The sequence below is a fragment of the Notechis scutatus genome, chromosome Z (genome assembly GCF_049901735.1).
Source record: "Notechis scutatus isolate UNSWTSFEM ecotype Mainland chromosome Z, rNotScu1.2, whole genome shotgun sequence".
Taxonomy (NCBI): domain Eukaryota; kingdom Metazoa; phylum Chordata; class Lepidosauria; order Squamata; family Elapidae; genus Notechis; species Notechis scutatus.
In genome coordinates this window covers 61,971,522-61,993,736 of record NC_142025.1, presented here as the reverse complement: position 1 = coordinate 61,993,736, position 22,215 = coordinate 61,971,522, and the positions used below count along the sequence as shown (strand labels likewise).

Sequence of the window (22,215 nt, the reverse complement as noted above, 5' to 3'; positions counted from 1 at the left end):
TAACCAGAAGGCAATTAATATTTATATTCATAGGAGAGGACCAGATTACAAAAAAGTAAGCAGGAGCATGCTAAGGAATACTGGACTGTTTGTGTAGTGTCCTCACACCTACTGAAATAAGCATATTCTTTTGACTATATTCCCCATTGTTTGCCTGCTTACTCTCTTGTAATCCGTTCTCTCCAACCTCTCCACTGTGCAAAGGGGGAGAGAGAAAAACAATAGATACAATGTATACTGACTGTAATTGTGATCAGATGACTGACAGATACTGCAAAGGTTATAAATGCAGGCATTGGTTGTAAAGTTATTTCTGCACAGTTGTGACTTTGAATAATCCCTGAACAGGGCAGTTGGTAAGTGAGGATTACTATATAAGAGTTAATGAACCTAAATGCTTATGTTGGCCCTATATTACAAAAATTACAATTTTTAAAGTGATCTTGCTGTAATTCAGTTTTCCCAAGTCACCCTCCTCAAATTCTTCAGATGGAATTCAAGTATTCTTCAAAAGCCAATTTGGGAAATTAAACTATTTGTTTGTTCTAGATGTTAGGCTACGAAAGCTAGCAGGAGAAAAGGAAGAGTTATTATCACAGGTAAGTCTCCTGAAGGTTTCTAAATTGAAGAGATAAACAACTTCCCATAATGAGTTTCTAATTAAATAACAAAAAGTACAGTTGCTTTATGACCTCCACAGCAAGCTTTGTTTGCTTAGAATATCATCCTGTAGCTTCTGCAATAATCCAGGAACCATAGGATTTGTGTAGGATTTTTTTTCCTGTATTTTCTTCTGACTGCTTATTGATGGAGGATGATCCAGGAGGGGCTTTACATATGTTGAATTCTAAGCTTATAATGGAAAACTTGTGGGAAAAAGTTAAACTGGAGATAGAAAATTGTCTTATAAATGAAAGATCATATTGCTGTACTTAAAGAATATACAACAATCTGATCTTATCTGTAAAACAGGATAATCTCCACCTTAACTATCTGTTGCTTAAGTAGCAACAGAATTATAGCCTAAAGAAATAATGCTAACTCTGGAGGTCATAAACCAACTGCACTTTGTTATTAAATTAAAACTTAATTATGGGAAATTGTTTAGCCTTTGAATAGCATGCTTAGTGCCACATCCATTTAGCCTTTGAATAGTATATTTAAAACTATATCCCCAAAAATGTGGATATAGGCAGAAAAATGTACATTTGAAGTGATGTCATATACACTTAAGTTTAACTCAATATAAGAATATTTAGATGTCAGCTTCTTAATCATGCATTTAATTTTTTCTGTTTGTTACTAAAAATTACAGCCTTGCACAGTAGGTTGAGCTGAGATTTAGTGATGGATCAAAATCATCTCACAAATTTCTGTGGCTCAAAGTGAATATGAACTTGGGTCTCCCTAATACCAATCCCTGTTTATACCATATTGACTATATCTGCAGAGAACAAAACGTGAATAAAACTATTCTAACAATAGAATTTTTGTTTTAGTTAAAACCATTCATAGAACATGGCAATTTATTTGATGCAGATATTCACAACAATTTTTCCTATAATCTTAGCATTTTAATGGATGCTATCCACGGCTAAATTGTCAATTTATTGGAGTAGCAGATCCGGTTCAGACAAATCCTTAGATTTATTTAAAGCTGAAAACAATCACACTGGATTCCCGATTATAGCAGTAGATGCTAATTATTTGTTAAATATTATATCCATTCATTTTAGATAAAGAATAAATAAAGTTTGAAGTGAAATACTGAAAATATTGTGTTATTTTAATTTCAGATTAAAAAACTGAAATTGCAATTGGAAGAGGCACGGCAGAAATCCTCTAAGAATGAAAGCACAAATTCTGATTTAACAGGACTGGAAAATGGTTCTGATTTGCAATTAATTGAAATGCAGAGTATGTTAATTCATTCAGTATTCAAAGAAGATGCACTTTAAATAGTCATGTCTTGATTTCTATGCAAATTTTCATTGAATTTTGTAATTTTATACCAGATGATAAATAAAGCAGATTTAATGAAAGTATATGTATATAGTTTTAGATGTATAAGGTGCAATTTAAAGTAAAATGAGGGAATATTAAGGAAAATAAGCAAAGTCTGGTACCAGCTGTGAAATTTATAGAATTCTTGTCATAACCAGAGAGAATGGAAAGTACAGAAAGAAAATCTGTTTCTCATTTGAGTTGTTACATTCTCTACTGACACTATGAGAAATATCTTGACTGTTAATTTGTATAATCTTTTGATCTAGCAGTCGGTTATTTTTAAATAACCACATTTTCATTGTATTTAAGATTAAAATACTACTACATAAGTCATTCTGCTTTTTATATTCCAATAAAAATGTTGACTGAACTCCTGAGATCTTAAGCATTCATCTCATGACCTTTCAGGAATAAATGTTGAAAAATACCAGTCTCCAGAGTTACTTAATAGCCACATTTAGTGCTCTGTTTCTCTCCACAACAAACATTTGCAATAAGTAAAGATTTGATTTGAAGAGAATTTGGAAGGTTGATTTACAGTCCTTAAATTCTAAATTTTCTTGTCCCTAGGAGATGCCAACAGACAAATAAGTGATTTCAAATTTAAACTTTCAAAAGCTGAACAAGATATAACTACTTTGGAACAAAATGTAGGTATCTTTTAAGATGTTGATATATTCCAAATTTAAGGGCTCTATACCTTATCTCCCCTAATTCATCACATAAGATGTCTCTCTTGCACTACTAGTATGGGAATCCTTTCACTATATTATCAGGCCAGTGATGTACAGGATTTGATATTTTCTAAAGAGAACCACTCTTCAAGCAAATAGTGTAAGTGCTCTATATATGAGCTAATGGTCAGGAAAGATATTTGGCCATCTCAAGTTAAAAGAAATGAAAAGAGGACTATCTAACAGATTAATAGAGTTGGAAGGGACTTGCTGTAGGCCATCTAGTCCAACCCCCTGCCCAAGAAAACTATATCAGATCTAGAAATAGTGCACATAAACGTTTACACTGGGAAATTTTTTACTTATAATCAGTGATAATATCAATGCCATGTTTGCATTTCATTTGAATTAGTATTCTATTGAGTTTCTGGGTATGATTATATCACTTGACTCCATTGGTGTTTGCATTGGTTCCTTGGGAGGAACAGTGAAACATAAATGTTTTCCATTTAGTGCTTTTAAGGAAAGGTCAAAGTTACATTGAGTCTTCCTTGCATATGGGAAGATAAACAAATCATTGGTCTTTTAGGTTTTAAGACTTGAAGGACAGGTGGTGAGATATAAAAATGCTGCAGAAAATGCAGAAAAAGTAGAAGATGAACTGAAAGCAGAAAAGAGAAAACTTCAGCGAGAGGTAAGTGTCTCCTTTTCCTTTAAGTGAAAACAGATTTGTAATAGTATAGTAATTGAGCTGTGAATAATATGTGCTATATTTAAAGCGATATTAGACATTATTATTTCAAAGTAGTATAAATATTCTGTCTGTAGGTTTCTTACAATTGTGGTGTGAAATGTTATGTTTGCAGGACTGCCAGAAACAAAATCATTTGCAGAATTCAGCAGCCAAGATCACGCTTATTAAATATTTAGCAATAACATAATCCATTTCCAGCAGTGCCATTTTCCTTCATCACTCCTTGAAACCTCCCAAATATACAAATGGGAATATGAGGTCTCTGGGAAGAAGATATTCCCAAATTCTACCCTTAACACCTCCTATTCATATAGATCAACGGTAGTGAACCTTTTTGGCATCAAGTGCTGACACTGGAGCATGCACGTGTGCACCAAAAACTGGAAGAGCAGCTCCTCGGCGTACAGCATGGGAGCGCCAGAAACTGGAAGCTCAGCTTCCTGGTGCACACATGCATGCCAGCCACTTAGTCTTCCAGTTTGTAACGCGCATGTGAACGCAAAGACCAGTTGGCGGAGATGCTCTTCTGGTTATGCAAAGACCAGCTGGATGGTGTGCATGTGCGCGCTGGAACCAGAAGAGCCAACGGGTATGCATGGAGAGATGGCTCTGCATGCCACTTCCAGCAAGCATGCCATAGGTTCGCTATTAGGGATATAGTTTAGATCAGGGGTGTCAAACTCAAAGCCTGCAGGCTGGATGCTGCCCACAATGTGGTTGGATCTGGCCTGCGTGGCTGTCCTGGTGTGTGCACAGGAGGCAACAGGAGCATGCATGCACAGGCACGGCCCATCCCAGTATGCGCACAGGAGGTGGCGGGCTGGCTCACCCCATCCCGGTGTGGATGCTACCAGGTTGAAGATAAGCGTCTCCAGCCTTTCAGGTGTGTGTGTGTGTGTGTGTGTGTGTGTGTGTGTGTGTCCCCAGCAGCAGGGGCTTGCATGTGGTCCTCCAAGGAGCAGGTGTGGTGGCAGCAGACAGACTCGGGGGGAGCCACATAATGTGGATCACCAGACGCACCTGCATGTGACTGGGATCCAGCAGGCTTGCTTCTCTGTTCTGGCCTTTCAGGTGTGTGTGTCTGTGTGTGTCTGCATGTGGGGGGGAGGTGTCTGGCAGCAGGGGCTTTGCCCCCTGGCTCTCAAAAAAGCAAGTGTGGTGGCAGCAGGCAGAGTCAGGGAGGCACATGATGTGGACCACCAGACATGTCTGCTCCATCCCATGTGGCTAAGGTGGGAAAGGTGGTTTCCTGGTGCACCCAGCAAGCCAGGCTGCGTGCCTCTCCCCTGTGCCGCTTCCTCCGGCTACTGCCGCCACCATGGGCTAAGACACCATCAGCCTGCTTATTCCGTCCTGCTGTCTGTTTTGCTTGCATTTGGAAAGAAGTTTGCTGATGGTTGTATTGGTTCCCTTACGGGTCTTGCCCTTGGCCAGCATTGGACTGCATTCCCTTTGTACACCTCAGCCTGCTGTGGGCTGCTGTGGTTAAATGTGCATGGGGAACATGTTCTATACACAGGGCAAGATCCGTGAGGGAGCTGAGAAAATGATCAGTGGCGACCTGCTCTCCAACCGCAAGCCAAAAGAGTTTTAAAGGAGCTGGCAGAGGTCATCTCAGAACCACTGCACCATATCTTTCAAAAATCCTGGAGCACCAGGGAATTACCAGAGCACTGGAAAAGAACCGATGTGGTTCCTGCCTTCAAAAATGGGAAAAAACAGACCCAGGAAATTATAGACCAATCAGCCTAACATCAATACCCAGGAAGATACTGGGAAAGATAATAAAAAACAGATCTGCCAACATCTAGAAACAAGTAAAGTAATAACTAGCAGTCAGCACACGTTTGTTAAAAACAGATCATGCCAAATCAATCTTATTTTCATTCTTCAACACAGTGACTAAATTAGTAGACCAGCAAAATACTGTGGACATAATATATTTAGATTTCAGCAAGGCATTCAACAAAGTAGACCACAACCTACTTCTTAGTAAGCTAGAAAAAAGTGGGATAGCACAACCACTAGATGGACTTGCAACTAGCTGACAAACCAGTTGTACGTCTATTTATTGGATTTCTCAAGCATGATTTCTGCTTCCTTTAAGATCCTGGTACTGAAGACATTATTCTGTTGAAGACCTCTTTCAGAACAAGAGGGTGTAAGCTCTTAACAAATTAAGAGATCTCTTTATTCCATTGTGGTACAAAAAAAAGCAAAAAGTTTGGCATATAGTTCTAATGCCACCTCACTTTTCTGTCTTCTTTGAGAAGTGATGCATGCTGTATAACCAGATATATAACATGTAATCTGGGTTGGGACATTACACAGTCTCGTTAGCTCCTTTGTTTACTCTCCAACAGCAAGGTTTCCAATGTCACCTGTGCCATATTTAAACAGAAATACATAGACTATATCCTATTCTTTTAGCGGGTCTAAAATCACTGGGTTAAATCCTAGCAAACATCATTTGGTTTTTCAATCTTAATATGAAAGCAGTACTATCCTGAAAAGGGTGACTTTGAAGGCATTCACAACAGGGGGGGTTACAGATAAGTTGAGGAGTCCTTGTATTTGGGGATTGTTTTGCCCACTCAAGTGATTTTGTTCCCAAGCTAGCATGTTTCCTGAATACAGAGTGAGAAACATACATTCTTAACTTACTCTTGAATTTCCATTCTCCTTGGTTTGGTCTTAACCTCAGTCATAGCCAGTCCAAAGTCAGATACTGATAGATAGACTCACTATATAAAATCTCTCAATTATGGTTAGGATCCATTGAACAATAGCTTGATTAGAAGCATCTGCCAATATTTTTAGAAAAAACCGTATCTCCAGAAAGTGGAGATGTCTTCTGAACTTCACGTAGGCCTTTTCTGAGCATAAAAGGAAAAATTATGAATAAATCATGAATTTAAATTTATTCTGAGAAAAAGGATGGCTTTTCTTCTTCATCTACAGATAACTGGATAGTTGGATTTCTTTGGAACTATTAAACAGTGTTGCTCTATTACTAACGGTGGGATTCTACCAGTTCTCACCTATTCGCTAGAATCTGTTAACTTTCTAAGCAGTTTGGAGAACTGGTTGTTGGAAGAAATCTCCTTTCGTTTTTTTCCACCTCTCCCTCCCTCTCTGTCTCATACACACACATCTTTCTCTCCCTCCCTCCCTCTCTCTCCCCTTTACTCTTTTTGAATGCTTCTAGTGATGATGGAGCACCCACAACTTCTCAAGACAAGTGATTCTATTGGTTAATTGGTCTCACCCTTAGGAAATTTCTTCTTAGTCCTAGGTTTCTTCTTTGGTTAGTGTAATTAATCTATTAATCAGTGGAACAACTTGCCTCCAGAAGTTGTAAATGCTACAACACTGGAAGATTTTATGAAGAGATTGGATAACCATTTGTCTGAAGTGGTGTAGGTTTCCTGCCTAAGGAGAGGGACCTCCAAGTCCCTTCCAACTCTGTTATTCTATTCTATTCTAAATATTGGAACAGTGCTATTTTATTATGACTTGGAGTAAGGAGACCAATCAAGTTGGCCACACCCACAGTCCACCGTCATTAGGGTAGAGAACCTGTTGTTAAATTATTTGAATCCCACCACAAATATACACTGAATTGTATATTTAGTCAAAATGATGGTGCTGCAAATCCAGGTACTTTTGCAGGAAATTGACTACTGAAATCCTTTCTACTGTGGGTTTTGTAGCTTTGTTGCAGTTTGCCTTCAAGGAATGTTAGAAATATGCAATTTTGTTATTCCTGCAGTCTCTCAGGCGCTTCTTAAAGGGTAGACAGAGTCCTATTGTTTGCTCCAGTCTCTCAGAAAGTAGCATGGGGCATTTTTGCTTTGATTTTTGGGGATTGGCTTGGGAGAGCCCAAAGGTGCTTTTCAAAAGGCAACTGGACTTTAGGTTTTCCTTGAAGATGTTTCTTTTCATCCAAGAAGCTTCTCCAGAAGGAGCTTCTTGGATGAGAAGCAAAACATCTTAAAGGAAAAATAAAGTTCAGTTGCCTTTTGAAAAGCACCTTAGGGACAGCCATGTCCTGGATGACTCCATGTACTTAGGAGATGTTACAAGGCTTATGTCCTAATTTAGCATCTGAAAGAATGGGAAAGTGACAAACATAGACTTGAATTTCCAGTTTGACATGAAACAATACCCAGTGATATTTTTTTCCTATGAAGGTTGGACATCTCAAAAGTCTTTGTATATATCGAAGTTCATGAGGTATCATTAATTTGGACATTTATTGCCAGTTCTGGGGATTGGAATTTGGGTTTGGTGATACTTTATCTAAAGACCAGGTTTCCATCTTGGAGTTCATCCTAGATTTGGCATGGGCAGTTGAGAAGCCTTCATGACAAGTGGAATTTTTAACCAGTGTTGGCAAATAAGAAAGCTTCTATTGGTAACAAATAATGCTATTTCAAGATTAGACTACTCCAGTTTAGTCTTCATGTTTGTCTCTTTGAAAACTACAGCTGGCTCAGAATGCAGTGGAATAGTGAATGAAAACATAGGTACCCTGTGTGTATTGCCAAAAAGCATACTCATGTGCTCCGTCTTCTGAGTGATTTCTTTACCTTTGTATTTGATAGCGGATATTAAAAGTGTAAAGAAAAGCAATTGAGTTATGACTTACATGAAAATTTTAGTATTGTCAGTTTCATAAGTTAGCTGCTGCATAAGTTTATCTTTTGTTACCTAATTTAGTTGTTTAACCTGATGCTACTAAACTTAATAGAGCTAAAATGCTTTCAAATCTTTTTTGTAAGCAAAGAGTTTTAGATCTGAATTAATTGTGGACCTTGTTTCAATAAAAAGCTGCAACAAAAACATTTTGTAGTTTTATGATATATTTAGACGCTGCGTTGATTTTCTCAAAACTAACTTTTGTCTCCTTTTTTTTTAGTTAAGAACAGCATTGGACAGGATAGAAGAAATGGAGATGACCAACAGTCATTTAGTGAAACGGTTAGAGAAAATGAAGGCAAATCGAACTGCACTGCTATCTCAACAATAGAAAGGAAACTAAAGAATGCGCTGCTCCTTGAAATGCTTGAGCTTATTTTAATATAGACTTTTCTTGGCATAATTTGAAAACAAGGCTGTTCAGTGAGTTTGTTTCATAATTAAGTGGCAAATATTTTAATTTGAACAAATGGGAAAGACCGCTTACATCTCCATGCCGTTGATGAGTTTTAGCAGCTTAATTCAAAAATCTGATGGAGCCCAATACTCTATGGTTGACTTACTTTATATAAACTACTATTTTCACACTTGTGAAATCAAGTTTATTCTCTGAATTATTTTCAATTGCTTTAATGCTTGGTGCTTGGAAAAAAATGCACAAATTCAAGAGTATGCTTCACAACAAACTAACCAATTATGTGCTCAAAATCCTCACATGGTATACACGTGCCTTTAATATAGTGCAATGAAATTAGAACAAAATATGGAAACAAATACCATTTATTTTAAAATACAATTGGAGTCTTGTTTGCTAAATTTTATACATTTTTATGGAACACTTTTGTACAATATTTAAATTTATATAAAATAGAAATTACTGTATAAAATCTGCTTTATTGCATGGTGATGGACACTTGAAATTTCAACTAAGACCTTCCCTATTCTTAATGTAAGAGTGTGCAAGATTTGTTATTGTTTAGTGTGTGGAACCTGATGTGTGCGATGCTTAAGTGTGGAGTGAAATGTGGGTGGGAGAAATGTGACAGGTATAAACCTATTAAATGGACACTGCATAGCATAGGTGTCTCTTGTCTTAATGTTCTCTGGCATTTTCATTGTTGAGATTTTTAATGTACTAATTCTAAGAATTTTTATCCTCCCATATAACTCAAAACACTACAGACTGAAAATGTTTGCTACTTATTTTGAATAATAAACTTGACAGGATATAATTAAGTAAAAATTATATGAACAGAATCTGTTTATATTCATTATATTACTAAGAAAATTGCTAATTTCTACTACAGATAGTCCTTGACTTACAACAGTTTGTTTAGTGACCATTCAAAGTTACAACGGCACTGACAAGTGACTTGTGACCATTTTTTACATGACCATTGCAGCAACCCCATGGTCACATGTTCAAAATTAAGATGCTTGGCAACTGACTTTTATTTATGATGGTTGCAGTGTCTCAGGATCATGTGACCACTTTTTGCAATTTCTTGACAAGCAAAGTCAATGGGCACGCCACGTTGACTTAACAACTATGTTACTAACTTAAACAGCAGTGATTCACCTAACAACTATGGCAAGAAAGGTCATAAAATGGGGCAAAACTCACTTAACTATCTTGCTTAGCAACAAAAACTTGGTGTTCATTTCTGGTCGTAAGTTGAGCACTATCTATATTTCCATATAAAATTTGATCCTTTACATTCAAAGATGCTCTAATCATCTATTCCCAGACTATCTGCCAGCAGAAATACTAAAATAGGATCAAGAAAAGAGAATTCTGGTCTTCCATATTTTTCCAATTCATCAGTTGTATGGTTCATTAATAGTAGTAGTATGAGGATTTAAATATCTTACACTTTTGTTATAAACAGAAATCTATGAGTTTAATTTTTTGTTTGCTCACTGTACAATATGTGGATATTGTGAAATGTTGAACAATAGTGGATTAATTTTCTGACCATACAATATAGTCATTTTATGCAGAAGTTTGTGATTAACTGATTAAAGTTTATAATGAGAAAGAAAATAGATTAAATATTATAGAATAAATATTTGCATCTAGCATCGCTCAAAAACTTTGTACAAGTCAAATAGATTAGCAAGTTGTAAAACATTGCCATCTTCTCTAAAATTTGTAGGAGGTAAAAGGTATGACCGAAAAGCTTTGTAGAGTATATGTTCCACTGTCCATTTCCACGATCTCATACATTTTCCAGGTTCTTCAACCTGTAAAAGCAATATTAACAACACCTGAGTTCATAGTAAAGTTTTAAAACATATGCATTATTGAATAACAATCTATATAATATGCCTTTTTAGATTAGTTGATAATTCAATTTGTAAAAATCATTATACTAATGCAGCAATAATTAGAGATATGCCTAAATATCAACAGTTACTTTGTTCAATCACTTTACAATTTTCAATTTTTTACCATTTTTGGAATGATTATACATTAGTTACAAAAGATCCATGCAAAAACGAACATTTTGCAACTTTTCCCTGTCAAGTGTTGCCTATAGTATGATACAAATGAATGTTTTTTTACTTTATGTAACAGTTTGAGCAAAGTGACAAAAATGCAAATAGAACAAAATTCCCATAAGTCTAATACCTGGTTGCTTTAGTAGTGCAGCCCACAACTTTTTTGGTGCCAGGGACTGGTTCTATTAGAGAGAGGTTTTTTTGTGGACCAGGAGAGGAAGTGGCTTCATGTGCTGTCTGCATCTTGTGTGTGCACAGATGAGGCTTGGCTTGTTTGTACAGCCTGGTTTCTGGTGTGCCATGGACCAGTGGTGGTGTGCAGTCTGAGCACCCGTTTCAGTATTTAGGTAGTTCTCAACTTGTAATATTTAGTTAACTTTGTTCAAAGTTACAAAGCTCTGAAAAAAGTGAATTATTACCATTTTTCACACTTATAACTATGGCAGCATCCTTGTGGTCATGTGATCAAAATTTGAATGCTTAGCAACTGACTTGTATTTATGATGGTTACTGTGTTCTGGGCTCATGCAATCACCTTTTACAACTTTCTGACAAGCAAAGACAATAGGGAAGCCACATTCACTTAGCAACTGAGTTACAACTTAACTGTAGTAATCAACAATGTGGTAAGAAAGGTGGTAAAATGGTGCAAAACTCACTTAAGTGTTTCACTTAGTAACAGAAATTTGAGCTTAATTGTAAGTCAAGGATTACCTATACTTGAATTCATCTGCAATGTGGAAGTGCTAGACATCCTACAATAAAACATTTAGCATACATAAACATTAAGAGGCAATACGTTCATTCTTTTTCATAGCAAATATGTGTAATAAATCTTGTTATCCATAGCTGAGAAATGGAAAAGTCAAACTATAAATTCCTGGTAAATGATATCTGACAAATTCAATTGCTTGCATTTCAGCAGTAGGCAGTATCCATATACTCCCTAAAAGTTTTGTTGCCATACCTTTACTGATCAAATAGTGTATCACAAGGCAAAGGTTTTTTTTTTACTTTCTCACTGCAAACTTTACAAGTAAATGGGAAAGCCAGCAGGAATTTGAGGAGAGAGACAGGGAAGAAAAAAGGGAAGGAAGAAGGTAGGAAGGAAGAATAGGGAAGGAGAGATGGAAAAAAGGGAGATTTCTGATGCTCTTTACCAGTTTCCCAAAATAAAATTCAGTGGAGAAACTGGCAGGGAATTGGAAGTTGTTTCCACTCCCACTGCTTTTTTGCCCACCCATGGTTATTCTATTTCTCTTGTTTAAATAACATAGAGGAGACACATGAATCAATGATCCAACTGGATATGGGTTGTCTAATGAGCTTCTAAACATAAACTAGCCATATCAGATCATACATACAGTAGGTAGTCTTCAGTTCCCAAATAGCAACCATTCAGTGTTACAAGAGCAATGAAAAAGTAGTTTTAGGGTAGTTATTGCAGCATTGTTTATATAATTACAATTTGAGCACAATTGGCATACACAACTCACAATGTCACATGATCATTTGTGACTTTCATAGCTGGTTTCTGACCAGCAAAATTAAGGAGGAAACTAGCAAGAAAACATAGTCATGTGATTTCACATACTGAATGCAGCAGAATCGACATAATCCCAGTGCAGTTACAAGATGTTTCATATAATGATACCACTTAGCAATAGACTTATCAATTACAATGGTAGTTGGTAATTAAGGACGATCACTAATCAAACCTCTAGCAAAAAACTCATTAGCAAAAATATATCCAATACTTATTGTCAAGTATTCATTTCTTAAAAATTTCTATCCAGTATTTTTTTCTGCCATGTGTATATACTGAAAAGAAAGGAGGTGAAGCTAGGGAAAATCACATAAAACACCTGTTCAATTAGCACAGGAGGACCCCCCCTCCCCCGCCAGGGCAGTATGCTCTCTCCATACCAAGGGTGTTAAAGCCTGCGGGCTGGATGTGGCCCAGGAAGTGGCTTGCACAGCTGTCCTGGAAAATGTAAGGCACCGGTCCACATTGCTTTGGCCTGGCCCATGCCATCTCGGCATATGCATGTACACACAGGTGGCAGGCCAACATTGCCTCGGCCTGGCCCACTACCACCAGGTTGAAGTGTCTCCCGCCTTTCAGGTGTGTGTATGTGTGTGTGGGTCTGCATTTAGGAGGGAAGTGCCTGGCAACAGGCTTCACACCTAGCCTTTAAAGAAGCAGATGTGGCAGCAGCAGAGTCGGGGAGGCATATGATGTGGATCACCAGACACACCTGCTCCATCCCATATGGCTGGAGTGGGACAGGCAGCTGCTCGATGCATCCAGCAGGCCAGACCATATGCCTCTCCCCTGCACCTCTGCCTCTGCGGACCAAGACAAGGTGAGGCAGAAGGTGGAGCAGCTACTGCCAGATACCATCAGTCCGCCTACTCCTTCTCTCCGTTTTGCTGGCATTTGGAGACCAGGTTTCTGCTGGTCATATTGGTCCCCTTGCAGGTCTTATCCCTAGCCTGCAAATGGAGTGTGTTCCCTTTGCGCACCCCATGCACCTCAACACCTCTGTGGGCCGCTGCAGTAGGGTGCACGAGGGAAACATGCTCCATGCACAGGGCAAGACCTCCAAGGGGGCCAAGATGACCAGTGGCGACCTGCTCTCCAACTGCAAGCCAAAACAGACAGTGGGACAGAGTAAGCATGTCCAGTGGTCTGCATCACATTCCTCCCACCTCCGGCCAACCTGGTGGTGGCAGTGGACTCCGGAGCCTCAGTGTGCGTCAGCTGAGGGGCTGGCAGGCTGCAGCTACAGCCGGAAACTATCCCCTCGCACACAAAGGGTGGAGAGCACGTGGTGGCTGACAGGTTTCCAGCTGTAGCTACCATGCCCTCTGCTTTGCCTCATTTCATCCTGCAGGACGAGCCTCCCGCCCACTGCCCCACTCAACGGAGACCTCTGGATTCCCTCCCCAACCCCACAGGCACCACCCACACAAGCGACATCAAGCGGACCACACCCAGTTAGCCGCAACCACCCAGGCCATGCCCCTCCCCTGTTTTCCTTCCGCTTAGAGGAAGTTGCAGTAAGGACCTGCTGACATTTGGACAACATCAGTCTCTAACGTGTTGTTTATGATAAATATCTTTTTCTTAGATTTTTTTCAGTCTTCCCAATTAGTATTTTCCATTTTGACAAAGTCAATCTACTTTTAAGTCAGTGCCAAAAAAGTATCAGTATCAGTAATAAAATATCCCGTTTGGACAACTTCAAGGTCATCTTACCAACACAGCCTCTACAAAGGCCTGAAATCTAAGATAGGCTCTTTTTTTTTTTTTAGACCCCCCAAAAATGGCTTTTCCCCCCACACACCTCACCTAGCCACGGGCCCACTTCTATCGCGGCTGAAAGGAACACCTCACACGCCTTGCCTCTACCAGGCCACTTCTTCAGTGGCCGAAAGGAGCACCCCACGCACACCCTTGCCTCTCCACCGGGCCCCTTCTGTAGCGGCCGAAAGGAGCTATTCCTTAAGCTTAGCACAGACTGAGGGAAGAATGGCAGACAGGAAAATTCCCCTCCCATTTTCCTCCCATTCACCAAAAAGTCTCCATTCCGAAACTTCAGTGTTCGGAATGGAGGCTTTTTGGCAAACAAGAGGAAAATGGGGAAAGGGGATTTTTCTGCCATCAAGCCATCTTCCATATATATCCATACAGTGTGCCGGTTGGTTTACAAATTGTTTTGTGCTTCCATTTCGTAGTCTTCAATTACAATTACCTTGTATATAATCTCGTATTTTCAATCAAATATTAAATACATTAATATCATTATTAATCAATCATTTGACTATACTTTTATTCATTCATGCTTTACGAAATAATCATATTTTACTTAATTTGTTTTATGACAGTTCATATTATCATCCCAAATCTATCCTAAAATCATTTTGTAGATGTAATAAGAATACATCTTTATATATTTAGTATTTTCTAAAAGTCTACATATTTCATTACTATATTTTATTGTCTAACCATTGGTAGAATAGATCCCAAATTTTATAAAATTGTTTATTATCTTGTTCTCTAATTTCAAATGTCAATCTACTCATTTCTGCACATTCCAATATTTTCTTAATGATTTCCTCCTGTGATGGTGTTTTCCCATTTTTCCAGTTTTTAGCAAATACAATCCTAGCCGCTGTTAATACATTTACAATCAGGTATTTCAAGTCTTTACTATATATTTCAGGTAAAATTCCCAATAAAAATATCTCTGGTTTCAAATCTATATGGTTTTTTGTCATTTTTTCCAACCACGTGTGGATTTTAGTCCAGTATTTTTTAGCATCTGCACAAGTCCACCGCATATGGTAATATGAGCCAGGTATCTGATGACATTTCCAACATTTTTCGGATTTATTCTTGAACATTCTTGCTATTCTTGTCGGGGGGAAATGCCACCTGTAAAACATCTTATACAAATTTTCTTTATATGCTGGTGACATTGTCATTTTATAATTTTGAGACCACAATTTTTGCCATTTCTCTAGATCAATCCCATATCCAAAATTCTTCCCCCAAGCAATCATTTTCTTTAACTTGTTCTTCTTCTAGTTTAATTTCTAATAAATATCCATACAATTTTTTTAATCACCTTTTCATCGGTACCTGTCAAAATCTTATCTAAGTCAGTCAGTTTATCATAGAAACCTCTGTTTTAGAATCTTTATCATACCTTGAATGTATTTGTGCATATGAAAACCAATTCATCTTTATACCTTGTTCCTCTAGTTTTTGTATAGATTTAAGTTCACCCTTTTCATTCAGTATTTCACCATATCTAACTGTTTATTCCTTTTTGTATATGATAGGATAAGAAAATGCTTCAATAGTCAATAGCCAGACTGGAATTTTCAAATAACGTCTTTTAATCTTCTCCCAATTTAACCACAGACTCCCGAAAATAATGTCTTCTAAAATACCCCTGTGTTTTAGTTCCTTTATACCATAAAAAAGCATGCCACCCCAACAACAAATCATGTCCTTCTAATGTCAACAATCTAGTATTTCTTAGTGTTATCCATTCCTTAACCCACATCAGATTTGTAGCTTGGTAATAAAACTCCCAATTAGGCAAACCAAATCCTCCTCTAATTCTAGCATCTTGCAAAAGTTTTAACTTTATTCTCGCTTTCTTAGCTTGCCATATATATTTCAACACAATTTTATTTAAATCTTCAAAGTAGTCTTTTCCAAGCCTAATTGGAATTGTTTGAAAAAAATATAAAATTCTGGATAATATATTCATCTTGAATGTTGATATTCTCCCTATTAATGACAGTTGTAAATTTTCCCATTTTGTCAAATCTAGCGCTATCTGCTGTTTAAGTTTGATATAATTATTCTCTTTTAGTGTACTGCATCTTGCTGTCAAGTATATCCCCAAGTACTTGATCTTATTCGTGACCTGGATTTTCAATAGGTCTGCCAGTTCTTCCTTTTGTCTTGATAGCATATTCTTTGTCAAGATCTTTGTCTTATCTTTATTTATTTTCAAACCAGGCACCTTTCAATATGTCTCTATCTTTTCTATCAATTTTGATGCTGTTTCTAGTGGGTCTTCTAAGATAAAAAATAAATTCTTCCTTTTCAATTTTCATCCCTTTTATATTCCTTTCATCTCTAATATTTCTGTTTAGCACTTCCAAAGTTAACACAAACAACAGAGGTGATAGTGGGCACCCTTGTCTTGTTCCTTTTCTTATATCGATAGAGTCTGTCAGTTCTCCCTCTATCATTACCTTTGCCGTTTTCTTATAATATATAGTTTCTATTGCTTGAATAAATTTTCTAGCAAAGCCCATCTGTTCCAGCAGTAATAATATGAATCGCCAATTCACATTATCAAATGCCTTCTGTGCATCTAGAAATATCACAGCCATTTGTTTTCCAGGATGTGCCTCGTAGTATTCCAAAGTGTCCAAGATTATTCTCATATTGTCTTTAATTTGTCTCTTTGGCAGAAATCCATTTTGATCAGGATGGATAAAATTATTTAAGTATTTTTTTAGTCTTTCTGCCAATATTGAAGCAAAAATTTTATAATCTGCGTTTAGTAGGGAGATAGGTCTATAGTTCTTGATTTGTAATGGATCGGCCTCCTCTTTTGGAACAAGTGTAATATAAGCTTCTGACCATGATTTAGGTATGCTCTTCTTTAACATAACTTCATTCATAACTTCTAGCAATGGAAAATTCAACGATTCTTGCAATGTTTTGTAAAATTCTGTCGGAAGTCCATCTGGGCCTGGTGCCTTTCCATTATTTTGCTTCTTGAGTGCTTCAGTTAACTCCATCATCGTTATATTGCTTTCTAACATTGTTTCAATCTCTGTAGGTATCTGGGGTAACTTAGCATTCTGTAGGTACTGTTTAACTCTTTCCTCATCAATATTCTCTTGTGTGTAGTTTCCCATAATAGTCTCGAATGATTTCCTTCTTCTCTTTACTACCATAAAAACTTGGCCTTGATCATCTATTAATTGCAATATTTTCCTTGATTCTTTCTCCTTTCTCAATTTATATGCTAACCATCTACCTGGTTTATTTGCATCTTCAAAGTAGTTCTGTTTAGCACCTCTAATTTTCTGTGCTAATTCTTCTTTTTCTATTAGACCCATTTTATCTTTGGTTATATCCATTTTTAACTTAATGTCCTTTTTCTGTGGCATTTTCTGTAGCTCTTTTTCAAGTCCTTTATACTCATCCTCTAATGCCTTAGAGGCTAATCTTTTCATGGTATTTCTTTTCCTCGTATAGTCTATTATCAAGCCTCTGGCATATGTCTTCATTGTATCCCATACATTCTGAATTGATGTATCTTCTTTTTTGTTTTCTCTAAAGAAAAAAGCCAGTTCTTTCTCCATCCACTGTGTGAAGTCTTTTTCCTTTAAAATAGTATTATTTAACGTCCATCTAGATCTTCTTCTTTGTCCTTTCCATTTAATTGTCATTGGATTGTCACTTGCCCAAGGACTTGTATCAATATATCATATCTATTCTGGACCATATTAAGTGTCTATTTGAGTAGAAGATGTATGGTTTGGTTTTAGCATTTCTTTCTCTCCATGTATCTTTTAAGTTTATTTCATCTGCCATTTTAAAAAAAGATTTAGGGAGAGTCTTTCTGTTTTGCTTTATAGTTTTCTGTGCTGTATAGTCCAGTTTATTGTCTACAATTCCATTAAAATCTCCCATCATAACTATATTAGCATAGTCCAGTTCAATTATTTTCATATGTAATTTTTTGTAGAATTCTTCTTGTTTGTCATTCGGGGCATAGATTGCAATCAGGAGTGTTTTCGTATTATTGTCCATTATTTCCACCATTAGTATTCTTCCGTCGTCATCAGTATAAATCAATTTCGCTGGGATGGTCTCTTTATTATATAAAACCACTCCTCTTTTCTTGCATTGTGTCAGGGAAGTAAATATTTTCCCTAATTTTGGCTGTATCAACAATTGTTCATATTGCTTTTTAATATGTACTTCTTGTAGGCAGATTATATCAAATTTTAATTTCTCTAATTTATGGAAGGTTTTCCTTCTTTTAACGGTTGAATTAAGTCCATTTATATTAATTGTAATCAATTTTTTCTCTTCCATGGTTATATTTTGTAGTTAGGTTTGACAGCTCTCGTGGATCTTGGTTCACGTTCTTTGGCTTCCTCCTTTCCACCTACTGCACCTTCTTCTTTTTCAGTCGTCATTTGGCAGTTCTCTTGGAATTCAATTATTGAAATTTCTTTTTCTGCCTCTTCCTCTTTCCCTCTGAAAAATTCTGTGTAAAATGATTCAGCTTTCTCAATTGAGTCAATTCTATATCTCTGTTCTTGCCATGTGAACATTAAACCTTCTGGAATCAGCCATCTATAATTCACCTCTTTTTAAAGTAGCAATTTGGTCAAGAATCGGTATTCTCTTCTTATCTCTCTCACTCTTCTGGGTACTTGTTTCAAGACCACAATCTCCTTGTCTCTGTATTTCAAGTTTTCTCTCTTGCCACTTGCAATATTTGCGTTTTAATGGCTTTCTTTGTAAATCTGATGTGAACTTCTCTTGGTAAGCTATTTCTCATCGTATGTCTTGTGAAGACTCGATAGACCTCATCTATTCCATCCATCATCTTCTCTTCAGTTATTTCCAAAGCTTCAGCCAATATTTCTATCATTATCTCAGCTAGATTTTGTCCTTTTTCTTCCTCTATGTTTTGGAATCTAAGATAAAATTCTGATCTGTCCATCTCCCATCTCAGCATACCACTTTTATCTTGTTCAACCACAGTTAATCTGTTATCAATGTCTCCAATCTTCTTGTCTCTTTGTTTATCTTCTTCAATTTTTTGGAGTCTCTCATCATACTTCATCATCATTTTTTGGATGTTCTCCACTTTTTCATCAGTTTTCCCTGTTCTTTGTTCGATGTTCCCTATTCTCTTTTCAATATTCTCTCATCTTGTTTGAATATTTTGAATTCCTTGCATAATCATCTGCAGGGTCACTTTTTCTTGTTCTTTTTCTTGCCTTAACATTGTCTGTATTGAACGTTGTCCTCCAGATGGTGGAGAGGAAGAAGTAGAAGTTGAGGAACCAGGAGCTGTTAATTTCCTACTCATTTCGAGCAATTCAAAATCTTCAGGTTCTTCTAGATCTTAATCCAATTGTGAAATAACCAATTGCAGTTCCAAATAAAAATAGTAGGAAAAAAGAAGCCAAATAATAATAATAATAAAAAAAGAAAAAAAATTCTTCAGGTTCTTCAACACCTTAATCCAATTAACAGGTCTCAAATATAAAAGGATGCATAAGAAGAAGAAAAAAAGGCCAGAAAGATAAACAAAAAAACCAACCCCAATATGGAAGGTAGATGGAAAGACAAAAATACCAAGAAGGGAGAGAGAGAGAAAAAAGGCTACTCCCTTAAAAAGAAAAGGAAGGGAATCATTAATACTAAAGCTTTTCCTTTAAAATAAAAAGCAAGCGCAGAAATTTAACTTCCAAAGCCAAGAAAAACAAACAAAGAGAAGTTCCGAAGAGCCAAAAATCCAAATAGCTATTACAAAAAGTAAACTGATGAGGAGGGGTAGCGCAGCTTAGAAAAAATAAAAAGAGCACACTGCACTTTGTTTAATTATCCAAGGCTCTTGTTATAACTCTCTTCTCCAGAGACTTATCAACTTTTCTTTTCCTATAAGCTTCAACACCAGACTCCAGCTGTTGATAGAAACCCAGAAGAGCACCTGCAATAATACTCTCCCATGCTCTTCCCTCTATCTTATCAAATAGCAATGTCCTTGAAAAGAAGTCTCAGTTCTTTCTCAGCTTTGTCTGGTCAAAAGAGAAATAGAATATTTCCAAGCCTCTAGTTGGCAGTGTTACAAAGTTTCTTTTGCTTTCACTTTCTTCCTCCTTTTCCAAGCAAAATATCATAAGAATTAATTAAAAAAAGAAAAAGATATTTAAAACAAATAACTAAAAGGGAGTCTCTAGCCTAAAATATTATAAAATCAAAAGGAGAAAAAGAATAGATGAAAGAAAAGAAAAAAACCAGTCCAGTTTCAAAATATAAGATCATGTATAGAAAATCCAGCAATGTGAAAAAAAAATATTACTTTGACATTCCTGTTTAAAATCGCCGCTTAATCACTTCTGTCAAAACTTTTACAGATTATTTCTTTTCCTTAGGGTGTCCTTTCAAATCTTAGAATAAAGAAAAAGTCCTTACTAAACTGGCACACTCTCTCTTTCTGTTCTCTTTCGTTTCGGAGCTGTCCCAACTTCAGCAGCTTTAATGGCTGCCTCTTTGCCGCTGGCAAGAAGAGCTCCTGGATCTATCAGGGACTTTGCGGTATCCCTGGGATCGACAGGATGCGCTCTTCACTTTCACCGCCTCTTCGGGACGGTTTAGATCCGATAGGACAGTCCAGGAGCAAATATATCGGCAGCGATCTCAGACCTCCAAGATCGCATGCCGTATCATCGTGACGCCAGCTCCGCTCTCCTAATTCATGTTTCAATAGTTCTCTAAAACGATCAGAATCCCCAAAATTAAAAATGTCTATAGTTGTTCACTTTTATGAGCAGTTTCCTGATAATTTCAAATCTGAATCTTCACACAATACACTTATTGTTGGAGTCAGCAGGACCATAAAATAGGTCAGGACTCTTAGTACAGAAGGCATTGATAGCCTTGTGGGGCAGTACAAAGCAAATACTTTAAAAACCTTAACATGGAATCTAATGTCTTGTATCTTAATAGAAGCTCCAGTTTTTCTGACCCCCTGCATGGCAAGGATATAATTCTGCTACAAGAAACATAGACGTTTATAATGTCCTGTTTAATGAGTATCATTCATATAAAGTGGAAGGAGACAGAGATAAGGGTAGCTGAAAGGTGATTTGGATATTTATCTCTATCTCATTGAGAATAGCATCTACATTCATCCTTCTGTCAAAACTAGTAGCTATAGTTCTACCTCTCATCTTGGTACAGATAGCAATAGCAATAGCACTTAGACTTATATACCACTTTACTCTGCTTTATAGTCCTCTCCAAGTAGTTTACAGAATCAGCATATTGCTCCCAACAATCTGGGTCCTCATTTTACCCACCTCAAAAGAATGGAAGGCTGAGTCAACCTTGAGTCTGGTAGGATTTGAACTGCCAAATTGCAGGCAGCCAACAGTCAGCAGAAGTAGTCTGCTGTACTGCATTCTAAATATTGTGCCACCATGGCTGATCATTGTTAATTGTCCATGTTTACTTTTTACCACAATGAAGAAAAACTGAAATTAACATATGGATGAAGGTAAAACAGGCAACTTTCTGGAATACATGTATTATGGGGAGTGACTTTAATGCTAGGCTGTGTCCTGGATGATAATACACTGCACACTAAATTTTATTAGTACCCATAAGCTCAACGCTTCAGCTCAGCCTGCACCTATTTATAGTCAAAGAATTCATTTCAATTCCACTCCTACATTTATCTCTCAAGCCTATGCATAGCTCTAAAATATTTCCTTCCAGTATTCCTTTGCTTCAATCTTTTCCCTAACCATTTCATCATTATTTCCTTTATTCTCATTTGGCCTTTTTCATCCCTTCTAAGACCATTTTTTCCACATCCACAAATTCTTTCACTTCAAATTCCATCAAGCATTCTTTTTCATATTTTACACTAGTATGATTTCATAGATGTTATTTCAAAGATCTCTGACAATCCTGTTCTCTGATCCCATCTTGTCATTAAACAAAATAATATTCTCACTGCATCATATTTACTCAGAACTCTGCAGGTTTCCCCCAAAAAAACTCATTTCTGATTCTTCCATTGTTACCATTTAGTGGATCATAACATGCAACTGTTATCAACCTTTGTATTCCTACCTTCCAGTGGTAGTATGCTACTGGTTCAGACTGTTCAGCTGAACCGGTAGTAAAAAAAAGCCGACGATCAACTGAAAAAAATTCATCCAGAGGAGAAAGAGAAAAGTGCAGGATCAGCACTCCTACCCGCCCCTGCACTTTTCTTTTTC

At 37.0% G+C, this 22,215-nt stretch overlaps 2 protein-coding genes across 55 annotated transcripts in view; one reads left to right on the top strand and one right to left on the bottom strand.

Annotated features, from left to right (window-relative positions):
- Positions 1 to 9,214, top strand: part of LRRFIP2 (LRR binding FLII interacting protein 2) — a 96,449-nt gene extending 87,235 nt beyond the window's left edge. For all 50 annotated transcript variants that reach the window (XM_026679523.2, XM_026679522.2, XM_026679521.2 and 47 more), the window contains 5 exons: positions 550 to 599; positions 1,797 to 1,917; positions 2,578 to 2,657; positions 3,271 to 3,375; positions 8,357 to 9,214. In XM_026679523.2, the coding sequence (XP_026535308.1) occupies positions 550 to 599; positions 1,797 to 1,917; positions 2,578 to 2,657; positions 3,271 to 3,375; positions 8,357 to 8,467 (467 nt within the window). In that variant the 3' untranslated portion in view covers positions 8,468 to 9,214. The remainder of the gene's footprint in view (positions 1 to 549; positions 600 to 1,796; positions 1,918 to 2,577; positions 2,658 to 3,270; positions 3,376 to 8,356) is intronic.
- MLH1 (mutL homolog 1) overlaps positions 8,902 to 22,215 on the bottom strand; it is a 91,822-nt gene continuing 78,508 nt past the window's right edge. For all 5 annotated transcript variants that reach the window (XM_026679514.2, XM_087948000.1, XM_087947999.1 and 2 more), the window contains one exon: positions 8,902 to 10,380. In XM_026679514.2, coding sequence (XP_026535299.1) covers positions 10,213 to 10,380 — 168 coding nt within the window. In that variant the 3' untranslated portion in view covers positions 8,902 to 10,212. The remainder of the gene's footprint in view (positions 10,381 to 22,215) is intronic.